Raw genomic sequence first — 13,808 nt, forward strand, 5'->3', positions numbered from 1 at the left:
CCGTGTTAGCCAGGATGGTCTCGATCTCCTGACCTCGTGATCCACCTGCCTCGGCCTCCCAAAGTGCTGGGATTACAGGCATAAGCCACCGCGCCCGGCCCATTTCCGGAAAATATTTAGTGCAAGTGAGGGCAAGAGGGTGCCAGTCAGACTTTTGTCACTAAAAGGCCTTCTATGTAATCTTTGAAATGCTAGCTGAGTCTATAATAACTTTTAGAGTACCCTATAGTGGCTGATTTTTCTTACACATACAAACACTGTTGTCCATTGACTAAATTGCATATTTACTAGAAAATTATATTTTCAACCAATTTTCATTTTAGTACTGAGCTTTTTTTGGTTTCAAAATGAGCAGCATACCAAAGCTTTTATAGACTGCAATAGTAAATTACCAACACGCACTGTTAATAATATTTAGCAACAAGAAAAATGTTACCTTTTGAATTATCTTTGTAATAAGTAGAGCTGTTTCTCAGACAAAGATTTAAGAAGTCTCTCTTTCCCTTATGGAAAACATGTTGTTGATGGATGTCATTTTCATATAGAAAGCTATTCTTCTGATAATCATGAAAAGCACAACTTTCACATGTAGGGACAAACAAAATAATAGAATTGAAAAAATGTTTCAAAAAGAAAATTTTTAAAGTCCCAGGTCATTAAAACAAATAGAGTAAAACCTTAATAGAACAGGGTTATTTACATTAATTTAATATTTATTTTAACCTTACTGTGAATACATTCTCAACTGTAAGTAACTAATAACATTATGGATTTAAGAGGGATAGGCAACTGGCCCAAATCTGATTTAACTGCAAAATTTCAGTTGAAAGTTTGTTTTCCAAAATATCTCGAAATAAGTTTGATTTCTTACATTTTCTTCTAAAAAGGGAGTGTTATCTTTCAAGCTCATTAAAATCTGATGAAATCAAGGCTTTACTACTAGATAAACATATTATTTGTTCATCAATGAGATATGAGTTTAAAAGCAGCATGTGATATTTAGGTTTCAAATTTGAATAATGATTACTATCTATATGCATAGTTATAATTTAAATAACATTCCTTATGAACTGAATAATATATTTAATAATACCTAATATTTATATAAGCTCTACAGAACAGCATCATAAAACTTATGGATTATACTCAACCAAAAAGGCCTTCTTGTGTCACTCATGATCCCCAGGAGAGAGATAAAATTAATGTAGTTCTATGGGCACCTCCAAACCAAAGCTATAAAACTACTGCCAAACCATGATGAATAACTTTCTCTGCCTTCTCTAACACCTTACACAGGAGTCAAAGCAAAACATGTGATAAGATATATGAAAGAATCAAATTAGAGAACAGAAATGCCATTCATTTCCTTGGAGATTGAGTGGGGGATATAAACCTCTTATCTGCTGAACAGAAAGTTTTCTCCTGCAAAAACTCTACTTCCAAAAGCACATTTGCTGCTGGATCGCTGGTTCTATGTGTCTAAACACTGGCTTTTTCTGTTCAGGGGAATCACTCAGGCCCATAGCTATTGCAAAATACTGACAGGGGCCTAAGTTGATCTGAATAAAGAATCAGTAGAGGGGTTATGTGACAGGAATTTCATTCCACCGTTTACAAATCCTACAGTTTCAACAACAAAAAAGGACTGTTTTAATATCACTAACAGATACAGTTAGATACTATTTTTCATTTGGAAATGAGAAAATTCTCCAACACAATTACAAAGTGAACCATTACACTTCATTTACTTAATTATACATTAAAATCTACCTACGAAGTAATTTATAGTACAGGAGCTCTTTTAGTCTCTCAGTCTAATCATTTATAAAACATTTTATTTAGGGTTCATAGAAAACTGAAGAAAAACCAGAGTATCTTTGGAGAAAAGAACAAAGTTCATATGAAATATATCAAAGTTAATCAACCATTTCAGAGGATAACAACCCTTAAGTTCAGAAGAATTTATTTAATAATCCAAATATTAAGAGTACAAGCCTATCACTTAGACAGTTTTCTAATTGCTAAATGTTATTAAATATTAGCAATATTGTATACAAATTTAAGCATGGGTTAAGTAAAATATACTCTAACATTAATGTCACATGTTTTTTGACACCACAAATTTCACATTTAAAGAGACAGTTGATTTTGTGTGTGTGTCAGGAAGGGGCTCAATATGCACACAAAGTTAATTAGAAAGACTTTACCTTGGTTGACTGTCTGCATCAGCTAATTCAACTTTGTAAGGCACAATATTTTCTGGTTCTTCAAATTCCTCTTCATAAGTCTTATTAAATTAATGTTATATAAGTAAGTTCACAAAAATTTATTACACATTAACCAACTTACTTATGGGTGATATTGAGAGTATGTTTTTCCAACAAATGATGTTATGAGAGCTCTAATTATATTTTATAACACATAAGTTCCAGGAGAACTAAACAAATTCAACTAACATTTGGTTGATATGTCAATTACTTTATCACTATTGTAATACCCCAACCCAACAATAATAACTTCTATTTAAATATGTAACTATTATCTGCCAAGTGGATTAGTGACTAGGAGGTTTTCAGTTCTCTGACTGGCTCATCATAAACTTACTCTGTGTATCAACAATGTAATGAATGGCATACCCACATGTATGTAGTGTGTGTGTTTTTGTCCAGTCTCTCAAATTTATCCAGAGGAGAAATAAAAATGTTGCTAGCCAAAAAACACAAAGAACAAAAACAGCAGAAGCTTTCAACCTAAGAAAGGAAGAAAGCAGTATTTAAAAGAGGTAAGTTCTCTGTTCTAGTCATTTTCTGTAACAACCACAGTAAGAGAAATATCTAGGACAAGTGGCACATTCAACTACTATATTACTAGAAAGTCAGAAATGTGCTGAGTGTATCATACCCTAAACCTTCAGTCCAGAGCTCTAACTCTGACTGGGTCCTAGCTCTAGTTGATTCTATTGGTGTCTTCTATATATATGGTCAAGTCATGTTCAAGTTATTTTACTGAACTTCTTAAGTCTTAAACACTATTTCTACCTTTAAACAGAAAATAATATTAAATGACATTCAAGAAACTAAATTTACACTTATATTTTAATAGGTACCATGTAATGAGACTGATATTTGTTTAAAAAACCTGAAAACATATAGAACTAAACTAACAAAATATCACACTACATTTATATAAGTTAAAATAGTGTAATGTCTTCTTAACTCCCATACCACATTCATTCAAAAAAAGTGACAACACCAGTTTAGCTCACAAATTTACTCTTTACATTCAGAATAATATTGTTTTATTCTCATAAGCACATTTGAACTCAAACACCTGTAAATTTCCTATCAAGCTATATTAGTTATTTGAGAAATCTTATTGAAAATAATATGCAGATGTAACTATACATTACGAATTCCCTGCTAAAAAGCATGAATGGTCATTATGCATTTATGCACTTACATCATCCAGTTCGACTATTTTTAGAGATGGTTCAGGTCTCTCTATGTTTAATGTTTCTACTGGCAATAAAAGAGCTGTGTGTTGTACTTTGGTCTCCTCACCTAGGAAATAAGATTCACAAATAATATCATCAAAGAATATATCTTACTTTACAATTTCTTCAAATAAGATAGCCACCAAAAAAGAAGAGTGTTCTCACGTATATCTACACAAAAATACAGATACCGCCAATTTTCCCAGTTCAAGTGAAATACACATTTATGAGCATTCCATTTTTAAATGAAACCATCTAAATCAAGGCAAAGTATATCCAGGGAAAGGGAAAGAAGTGAGTCTACATGATTTTAATCTAAAGATAAAAGATTACATGGTACAACTGAGAATAATATATTAAAGAAAACCAAAAGCAGATTCTGATTAATGCTTATTGTATATAATTTGAAATAATACATTTTAAAAATATCTAATCAAGTATGAACTAACCTTCACTATCTTCATCATTTTCATTTTGAGAACACTGTACATCACCAGTGGTTTCACATGGATGTGGGAATGTATCTGGTAGCAGATTAAAAAGTTGTTCTTGTGGAGTTCTACAAAATAAGAAAGAAGCAATTAAGAGGCTGAAATATATTACCTGAAACTTTCCCAGACAAGCTCTTGATTTATTTATCAAATGCGTGAGTATACAAAATTAATGATGAAACCATAACTGTACCTTTAATTCAAAGATAAGTACAGTTGTATAACAGAATCTTAATGTACTAGAAAATCCTGTGTAAATCAACTTGACATCACAGAAGATTTTTAAATTGCATATCCTACTGAGTTTTGTTTAAGCTAAAAATCAAAGTTATGCTACAAGTCAGTGCTCTCTCAAAAGCCACATGGAGTCCATTAAAAACACCATGCTACTTAAAAACCTAATTTATAAATATGAGTTTTAGTTCACAGTCTTGGCATTGTGTTGATGAGTTCTAAGGGAACCTGAAGGCATTTGTCTAAACTTCCATCATAACAGCAGGGTGATAACATAGGCTCTTACAATAAAAATGTAAGGTGTTCAGGCTGTGTTATCTATTACTTAATTAACAGTGAAGACTGATGCAGCCCATTTCATATGGAAGGCAAGGAAGCCCAGGAATTCACAGAGGTCAAGAGTGTATATTTGGTTTCATAGTATATAACCACATTACTGGAAAGAAGGGTCACTTTTTAGCCAAGAATATGAGTAGTTGCACAGCCCTTCCATACCATGCAAACTCATGAAGTCCTCATGTAAAAAGCAGAGCCTTCTTAATGATATTTGTAGTTAATATGGGATACAAAATGTTAAATATACCAGGCTCCATTCTAACAAATTTTGGTACATTAAATTTTATTAGATATTAAACAGGCACTAATATAATCTTAATTTTATGGAGGATGAAACGGAGACACAAAATGGTGTACCAACTTGTTGAGTCATTAAGGTAGTGAATGCAGAAGAGGAATTTGAACTCAAGTAATCTGCTTCCCAAAGACCATGTTCTTAACCACGTACTTCCTTTATAATGCCTCTTCTGCAACTTTAAAGGCATTAAAATTTTGATAATCTTCTGGTAGTCTGTGGTTATCTGTGTTTTCCCAACATATGTAATGTATATATAAGATGACTTTTGGGAGCAAGCCCCCCAAACTGGCCATAAACGAAATCTCTGCAGCACTATGACATGTTCTTAATGGCCCTAACGCCCAAGTTGGAAGGTTGTGGGTTTACGGGAATGAAGGCAAGGAACAACTGCCCCGCCCAGGGCGGAAAACCACTTGAAGGCATTCTTAAGCCACAAACAAAAGCATGAGCGATCTGTGTCTTAAGGGTGTGTTCCTGCTGCAATTAATTCGGCCCATTCCTTCATTTCCCATAAGGGATTCTTTTAGTTAATTTAATATCTATAGAAACGATGCTAATGACTGGTCTGCTGTTAATAAACATGTGGGTAAATCTCTGTTTGGGGCTCTCAGCTCTGAAGGCTGTGAGACCCCTGATTCCCCACTTCACACCTCTATATTTCTATGTGTGTGTGTCTTTAATTCCTCTAGCGCTGCTGGATTAGGGTCTCCTCAACTGAGCTGGTCTTGGCAGATGACTATACAATATTTATATATTATTTAACTTTGTGTCTTAACAAATTTGATGAGTATGGCATCCTACATCCATAATTTAATTTGGTGACAGATGAAAATATTGAGTTATGTCAAAGACAAACTAGCATCCATCTACAAGAAACCTCTTTCCAATTTGACATGGATCTACCAAACTAAAATTCATCATACATATACATAAATATACTGTTATTTAGATATTCTTTCTTTATGAAGTTTTTTGCTTCATAAAATCCCTGAACCAAAGACTTATAGAAACTAGATAATGAATTATTGGAGTTTACAGGGTCATATAAATTGTTTGTTCTAAACTCGATATTTTGCAAATGAGAAAACTTGGGCCACAAGAATTGAAGTGATATTTTCCCAGAAATAAACAACTAGTTAGCCAGAGAACTAATCCTGGATTCTGGATATTCAAACCCTGGCACCAGTGCTTTTTTTTTTTTTTTTTTTAAAGATGATGTCACATAAATAAATGATAAAATACATTTCAGATAGCATTTACTTCACCATAGTTTCCTCTTTTAGAATTTAGCAAATATTTTTTGAGCATTGACCCTTTCAGTTGGTTAAATGTGTGATCAGTGGTTCTAAATCTATTATATGAATCAGTGTTAGGCTGTTTCCATCCAAATGGCCAAGGAATACTTTTTTTTTATGCTAGGTCTCACACCTATTCTTAGAGACACTAATTTTTAGTTCATTCTGGTGTCCAGGAATCAGTAGTGTAAAAGCTTCCCCCAGCTGCTACTGATGATTAGCTAGACTTGAGAAGTACACACAATGAAAAGAGTAAGGGAACTGGAATCAGAATATCAGCTAGTTGCTAACATCTGTCTTTAAAATATTCTTAATCCAAAACTTCTGCACTCCTTCTTTAAGCTTTCCCATATCTAAAAGATCCACTCTAGGTGTTGCTACTAAGATCTATCAACACTTTTACGTTGTTACAAATGGTAGGATTTTCTTCTTTTTAAGACCCAATAATATTCCATTATACATACATGATATTTTTAATCTATCCATCCATTGATGAATATTTAGGTTGTTGCCATATCTTAGAGAACATTATGCTATGTAAAATAGGCCAGACACAGAAAGACAAATATTGCATGATCTCACTGATATAAAAGTCAAACTCAAAAGTAGAGAGTAGAATGGTGGTTGCCAGGGGCTGGAGGTTGGGAGAAATGGAAACATGTTGGGCAAAAGTTATAAAGTTCCAGTTACACAGGATGAATGAATTCTGGATATCTAATGTACAGCATAATAACTATAGCTAATAGTAGGTCTTAAGTGTCACACACAAAAAACTGAAATTATGAATATATTAGCTTAATTAAGGTATTATTGTGCAATGTATGCATATATCAAAATACTGCATTGTAAACCTTAAATATATATGATTTTTATTTGTTATTTATACCTCAATAAAGCTAGGGGATAAAAGGTCTATCAATACTTCTGTATTGATTGCAGGTAAAATTTTTAAAAACTTTTGCTGTCCAAATCAGTAAAATATTAAAAAAGCAATAGAACATATATTTATAAGCCTACTATATAAAACACAGCAATAGGCAAAAGTAAAGTCAAAATCATGATCATGGTTATTTACATGAGAAACTTTTCTGAAGCAAAACATCAGAAATGCATCAGAAACCTGTGAATTGCAAATAGATTGCCCTACATTGACATTTATAATCAAGACATAAAGTATTAGCTCAAAAAAAAAGATTACCATTAAAAATAACCATGTAAATAAGACCCTAGTGAACATGAAAATATTCACTAAGTATTCTTTTCTGCTAAGGAAACTGGCCAAGACGCAGCATTGAGCACAGCTCAGGACCTTGATGTGACTGTGATGAAACTTTCTTGTATGTGTTCAAGCTCAGATGACAGTTGTCACTTAATAGCAAAATTGTGCTTCTTTTACTATATAAGAAATCCAAAATGACCCAACATTGAAAGGTAGCCACCAGAAATGACAAGTGACTCTGGAATTACATTTATATACTAATTGCTAAATTAGAAAAAGGCAATTAACAGATACACACTACTGTTACACATATCCTTATTGACTTTGAAAATTTGAATAAATTTGTGGTGTAAAGTTCTGTGGATTTTTACCAATGCATAAAGTCATATGTCTACCACAGTACCCCTGCAAAGAAAAATAGCCTGAAGAGCTATGATGGGCATCATACTTTAAAAAATACATACAGCCTGGACATTAGTTATAAATGAATTAGCTTAAACCTCTGCCATGTAAGCTACTACAATGAGATACAACTACACACCTCATTAAAATGTCAACCAAAAGAAAAAAAAAACTGAAAACACCAAGTGTTGACAAGGATTTGGAGCAACCGGAACTCTCATACACTGCTGGAGCAAATGCAAAACGGACAGTCAATTTAGAAAAGAGTTTGGCAGTTTCTTATAAAAATAAACATGCACTTACTATATAGCCCACCTATCACAGTCCCAGGTATTTACCCAGAGAATTAATAACCTATATTCAAGAAAAACCTGTTACAAAAATATTTTAAAGGACCTAGCGATAATTGCCAAAAACTGGAAACCAGCCAGAAGAAATATTGATTCATACAAGAACATGAATGAATCTTAAATGCATTCTGCTAAGTGAAGGACATGAAAGGACAGACACTGTATGATTTCATTTATATGACCTTCAAAAAAAGGCATATTTGTAAGGGTGGACAACAGATGAAAGCCGTTATGGACTAAGAAAGGGAAGAGGAGAAAGAGGAAGCTCAAGGTAATTTTTGTGGTTGTGAAACTGGTTTTTGCGGGGGCGGGGGTACTGCGGTAGACACATTACTTTATGCAGCGGTAAAAACCCATAGAACTGTACACCACAAGTTTATTTAAATTTTAAAAATCAATGAGGATACGGGCAGAACCCAATGAAAGTCATACCAACCTTAAAGGAGGTGAGAAAGAAATGAGCACTGTGGCCAAAGTGATGTTGCAAAACACGGTTTGGCCTAGATACCATAGGCTACAGATAGAAAGCATGACACAAAAACACTCTAGTCTAGGTGGAAAATTCATTTATTTCAGTGATATTATTAATAATTTTGAAACTAATTGTCCCTCATTTCTCTCAGTGATATTAGTGATTCTGAAACTACTGTATGTATAAATACATATATATATATATTTAGGGTTAATTAATAAATATATTATAGATAATGAAAGCCAAGTTTCTCACTGTAGGTGAAAGAAATTTGTCAAATAAGCAAAGGGAGAATGGAAATGAACCATGTGATGCTGGTTTGGATTCGGAATGCCTGAGTGTGAATGCATGTTACTTTAATAGATATCCAGACGGATAGATACAGAAAAAAATTTATATGTGTGTATGTGGATTTGTGTGTGTATATGTGTGTGTGTGTGTACTTCCTTGTTTCTTCCTCTGAGAAGGCCTAGAAGTACCAGAATAGTAATGACCACACCTGGAGTCCAGATCTTTGTTTCTGAACACAATTCCCCAATAAAGGGAATCAGTATTTTTTGGAAAAACAATTCCTTGGCTGGGGAAGAGAAAATATATCTTGAGTTCTGGAAAAAAAGAGATGTTCAAAGCAAACTAACTAAAAAAAAAAAGGACAACAAGTCAAAAGGATGGAAGAGTCAACCCGAGAGAGTCCACAATGGCCAAAGCAGAAATAATTTGAGTTGCAAAATAAATAACAATAATATTAGAAATCAATCCCCAAAATAAAATAAATATTCGTGAGTTCACATAAATAAAGAATAAATAAATAAAAGTGGGTGAAGGAACACTTCTTTTAAGAATTCCAACTAATAAATTTAGAAGGAAAAAATGAAATAGAATATCAGCAATAATAGAGCAGGACAGTACTAACTGCTGCAGGCAAAATTCACTCACAAATTCTAAAATTAGGAAGTGAAAGTTTAAGGGAAAACAGCATTGATGTATCATCTCAATATATCTCCTGTAAAATATTTATCAATTATAAAGGGAAAGTAGTGATTTTACAGTGGAGAAACTTAGCACCACCTTAACTATGTGATCAAGGTTAACATCATCTGTAATAAGATATATTGACATCATGATCCCAGAATGTCACGCACTGAGAAGGACACATATTCTCCGTGGTATTTTTCCTCACAGTGTATAACCTCAATCTAATTATGAAAAAACATCAGACAGGCCCAAATTTAGTACATTCTATGAAACACTGGCAAGTACTCTTCAAAAGTGTTAAGGTCATGAAAGGCAGGGAAAGACTGAAGAACTGTAATGGATAAGGCGATATGACAAAAAAAAAAAAAAATGTGTAATCCTGGACTTGATCCTGGAACGTGGTAAGGATAATAGTGAAAACACTGATGATAAAATTAAAGTAAAATGTACAGTTGTCAATAATGTTGTCCCTATGTCAATTTTCTGGTTTTGATACACACTATGTTTATGTAAGATGTTACCATTAGAGAATGCTGAGTGAATGTTATTTAGGAATTCTTTGTGTTATTTTGAAACCCATCTGTATATCCTCTTTTCAAAATAATCCAAAATAAAAAAATCTAGCACATTGAAAACAGTTGAAGGTGAGTGGTGGTGCAGGTATTAACCTATCTAGCAGATGCTTTACGGAAAACATGAGGGTTGATTTAAAAAATCTGAAGAGATACCATGGAGAAGAGAAATTAGATTTTACCTGTGTGGGCTTAATAGGTAGAATTAGAGGCAAGTTTAGAAATGAGCTGGAAACAGATTACAGTTCAATGAATATCTCTTTCACAGATGGAATGGGCCACCTCAGGAGATGGTTTTGCATAACTGAAGGTGAAGGAAGGGTGTGATGACCACTTATCAAGCAAATTCTAGAGAGCTCCTCCACCACCTTGCACCTCAAAAAAAGACCACCCTCATCCAACCATTATCACCTGGGAACTATTAGAAATTCAGAAATACAGAATCTCAGGCCTCACTTCAGATCTACGAAAAAATAACCCGTATTTTGCCAAAATTTCTAGATGATTGTATCTGGTGATATCTCTTTGAATAAAGTATATTTAATTATTATTAATACAATTAGGAAGAGGTTTAATTAATTTAAAACTAGATTCTGAAAATTATAGTCTCAAATGTTAATGCTAATGGAAAAAACTGGTGTCTTCTCTAAGTAATCTTTCATTTACCACATTATTTTTGTTATTATTCTTAAATTATTTTCTGCATTTGTGCCTTTTCCTCATATACATATTTCCATTTATCAAGGAAAAATCTAAATTAATGATGCATCATATACATAAATAGAATTAAAATTCTTATTGGAACAGCAACTTCACAGGGATTTAATCTTGCTTTAAAATTATGTATGCAAAGATAAAATATACATATAAAATTGCTATAGGAAGGCATGTCATACAAGAAAGAAACATAAATAACTTTCATATTTCCTAATAGTATTACAATTCCAGAAAATACCTCCTGTGTTTTTTAAGCCATAATTTTTCCATATAGGATAGAATATCTTCTTTAATTTCAATATTAAGTGGTTCTCTCCAAATTTTCAGATTAGTCTGCACTTCACATTCTTCCAGTGAGTCTGTAAAAATAAACACAATGTGCATAATTAATACAAGCAAGTTTACAAATTACCATATCTTCTCCCAAGATGTAGAACTCATCATCTGTGAGGCATATATGCTTTAATATTTACCTATACAATCAATAGATTAAGGTTTAAATAATGTACAAGTATTAAATATCGGTAGTTTATTAAGTGACTGGATACATAGTCTTCTTCAACAATCTCTTGAAATGAAGGGATCTTATGATTCAGAAGGTTTGTTAAAGCAACTCATTCTTTTAAATAAAAATTATAAATACAAACATTCATTGTACATTATATAAACACATATATAAAGGTATAACACACAGATATATAAAGTATTATAGCCACTGAAAATAATATTTACACATTATGAGAAATGGGAAATAAATAACTCATAATGACATCTGGAGGAGACAATTTTCTTCACAAATTTATATCTGTGTGGTAATTTGCTTCCAGATGTTTAAGATATTTCTGAAGCACTACTAAATTAAAATTACTATTCAGAGATATTTAAAACTGATGAAGATATCTGGGAAATAAAGCAGTGTAAATCCAGGATCACTAGTCTCTCCACCCTCCCACATATCACTCCTGTCTCCAAACTGAACATCACAAGGGGAAAAAAATGTAGGAGAATCAAGGGAAATAGAGATGGGAAAAACATTTTTTTATAAACTAAGACTACAGGATGTCCCGGCCTCATACTGTAGACTTTAATGATTAACTTCCAGAAACAGCCACAGGCCAGCAACGGAAACAAATTAAAACAAAAATAAAGTAAGAAATCCCACTTCTATTCTTCCCAAAGAGTAGAGTAGTGTTGAGGAAAGCAATTGGAAAAAGTTTGGAAAAACACTGATTAGAATCCCTTGAACTGAAAGAGCACTTAAGGACATGAGCAAGTCATGAGAGAAAAGAAATGCCTCCACTATTAGTTCCCCTTTTCATTTTGAAACAAGACTTCTTGAGAGCAGAGCTAAAAGGGAAAAAAAGAAAAAAATAATTCTTTCTTTTTTCTGTCTAGATGTTAGAGAAGAGCTACTGTGTTTGAGATATAAACTCTAAACATAGAAGGATGATGGAGGAGGAAGAAGATAAAGCAGCTGGCCCGTGATTCACTTTTCTTCCTTACCAATGGCACATTCCCGAGAAATAAAGATGGGAGGTGACCTGGATTACTTTGCTTGTGAATAAGTTGATAACTAGACCTACAGGCAAGTGAATTAATAATATTTGCTGGGAGGAAACTCTTTAGCTATATGGTGTATTTAAAATATTAGCTCAAAAGGTAGTGACAAAAAATAGTCAATAGTGTCTATTTCACAAATAATGGTAAAAAGCCAGCTATAATGATAATAATTTATTGTCAACCAAACTGGCTAAAGTTAAAGAACTAGAAAATATGGGAAAATAGTCATGTCACACCCTACCAGTGAGAGTACAACCAACACAGTAATCTTTTTGGAGGACAGTTTGACAATATTCATTAAAATTTTATAAAACAAGTCACTGAGACAACATTTCTATATTTAGAAATTTATTTTAAGGTAACGCTGTAAGTGCACAAATAGCTAAGATGCCTATCATAGTATCTTTTATAATACTGGGAATTAGAAATAAAATATTCATCAATAAATGTCTGATTAAATCATGCCATATAGAATACTCTACAAGAGCTACAAATGATTGTGTATATCTCTATTAGATGGCCAGTTGCCCATTACAGAATCTCAGTGAAAATGCAAGTTAACTAATAGTATTTAGTGTTACCTCAGTTTTTGTGTGAGCATGTGTGTGTACACAACTATGTTTATTGAAAAACATGTACCAAAATGTTAACATGGATTTTCTCTATATGATGAGACTGAGCTGTTTTCATTTTCTTCTTGGTAACTTTCTGTTATAAGCAAGTCTTTTAAAATAAGCATTCATTATTTTATCATACGGTTATTTCCATTATGGAGAACAAATTTTAAAAGAGTTGCACTTCTGATCTGGTGACTTTTCAACTCGGTACAGTATTATTTTAAATACTATGGCTTTCAAAGTAGACAAAGAGGTATTCCTATAGAATAATTAGTACTTTTCAGGGTTGACAAGTAAAAAAATGCGTGAAGTAGTAAGTATAAAGCACATAAAATAACAGTCAATGAAAAATGAGGTGTATACTGAGATATAAACTACTAAGAAGAGACCATACAAATAATGTCTTGAAAATATCAGTGAAATTGATGTGTAATAAAGAAATGTAGAAAAATACTTGAATAAAATTTATTTAAAAGTTCAATTATAATTAGAAGATGATGTGTGATACTTTGAGATTGGAAATTACACGGTGTAATAAAAGAGTAATAATCAGCAGAGTTTCTCTGCTGGAAAAGAATGAAATAAAAGCCGGGCGCGGTGGCTCAAGCCTGTAATCCCAGCACTTTGGGAGGCCGAGACGGGCCGATCACGAGGTCAGGAGATCGAGACCATCCTGCCTAACACGGTGAAACCCCGTCTCTACTAAAAAATACAAAAAATTAGCCGGGCGTGGTGGCGGGCGCCTGTAGTCCCAGCTACTCGGGAGGCTGAGGCAGG

General features: G+C 33.0%; 1 protein-coding gene across 1 annotated transcript in view; it reads right to left on the reverse strand.

Annotated features, from left to right (window-relative positions):
- Positions 1-13,808, reverse strand: part of ZBBX (zinc finger, B-box domain containing) — a 143,378-nt gene that overhangs the window by 74,302 nt on the left and 55,268 nt on the right. The window contains exons 10-14 of the mRNA XM_011998231.1: positions 11,093-11,213; positions 3,943-4,052; positions 3,460-3,560; positions 2,208-2,287; positions 437-579 (exon numbers count right to left, since the gene is read on the reverse strand). Of these exons, the coding sequence (XP_011853621.1) occupies positions 437-579; positions 2,208-2,287; positions 3,460-3,560; positions 3,943-4,052; positions 11,093-11,213 (555 nt within the window). The remainder of the gene's footprint in view (positions 1-436; positions 580-2,207; positions 2,288-3,459; positions 3,561-3,942; positions 4,053-11,092; positions 11,214-13,808) is intronic.

Source organism: Mandrillus leucophaeus, unplaced genomic scaffold (genome assembly GCF_000951045.1).
Source record: "Mandrillus leucophaeus isolate KB7577 unplaced genomic scaffold, Mleu.le_1.0 Scaffold561, whole genome shotgun sequence".
Classification (NCBI taxonomy): Eukaryota; Metazoa; Chordata; class Mammalia; order Primates; family Cercopithecidae; genus Mandrillus; species Mandrillus leucophaeus.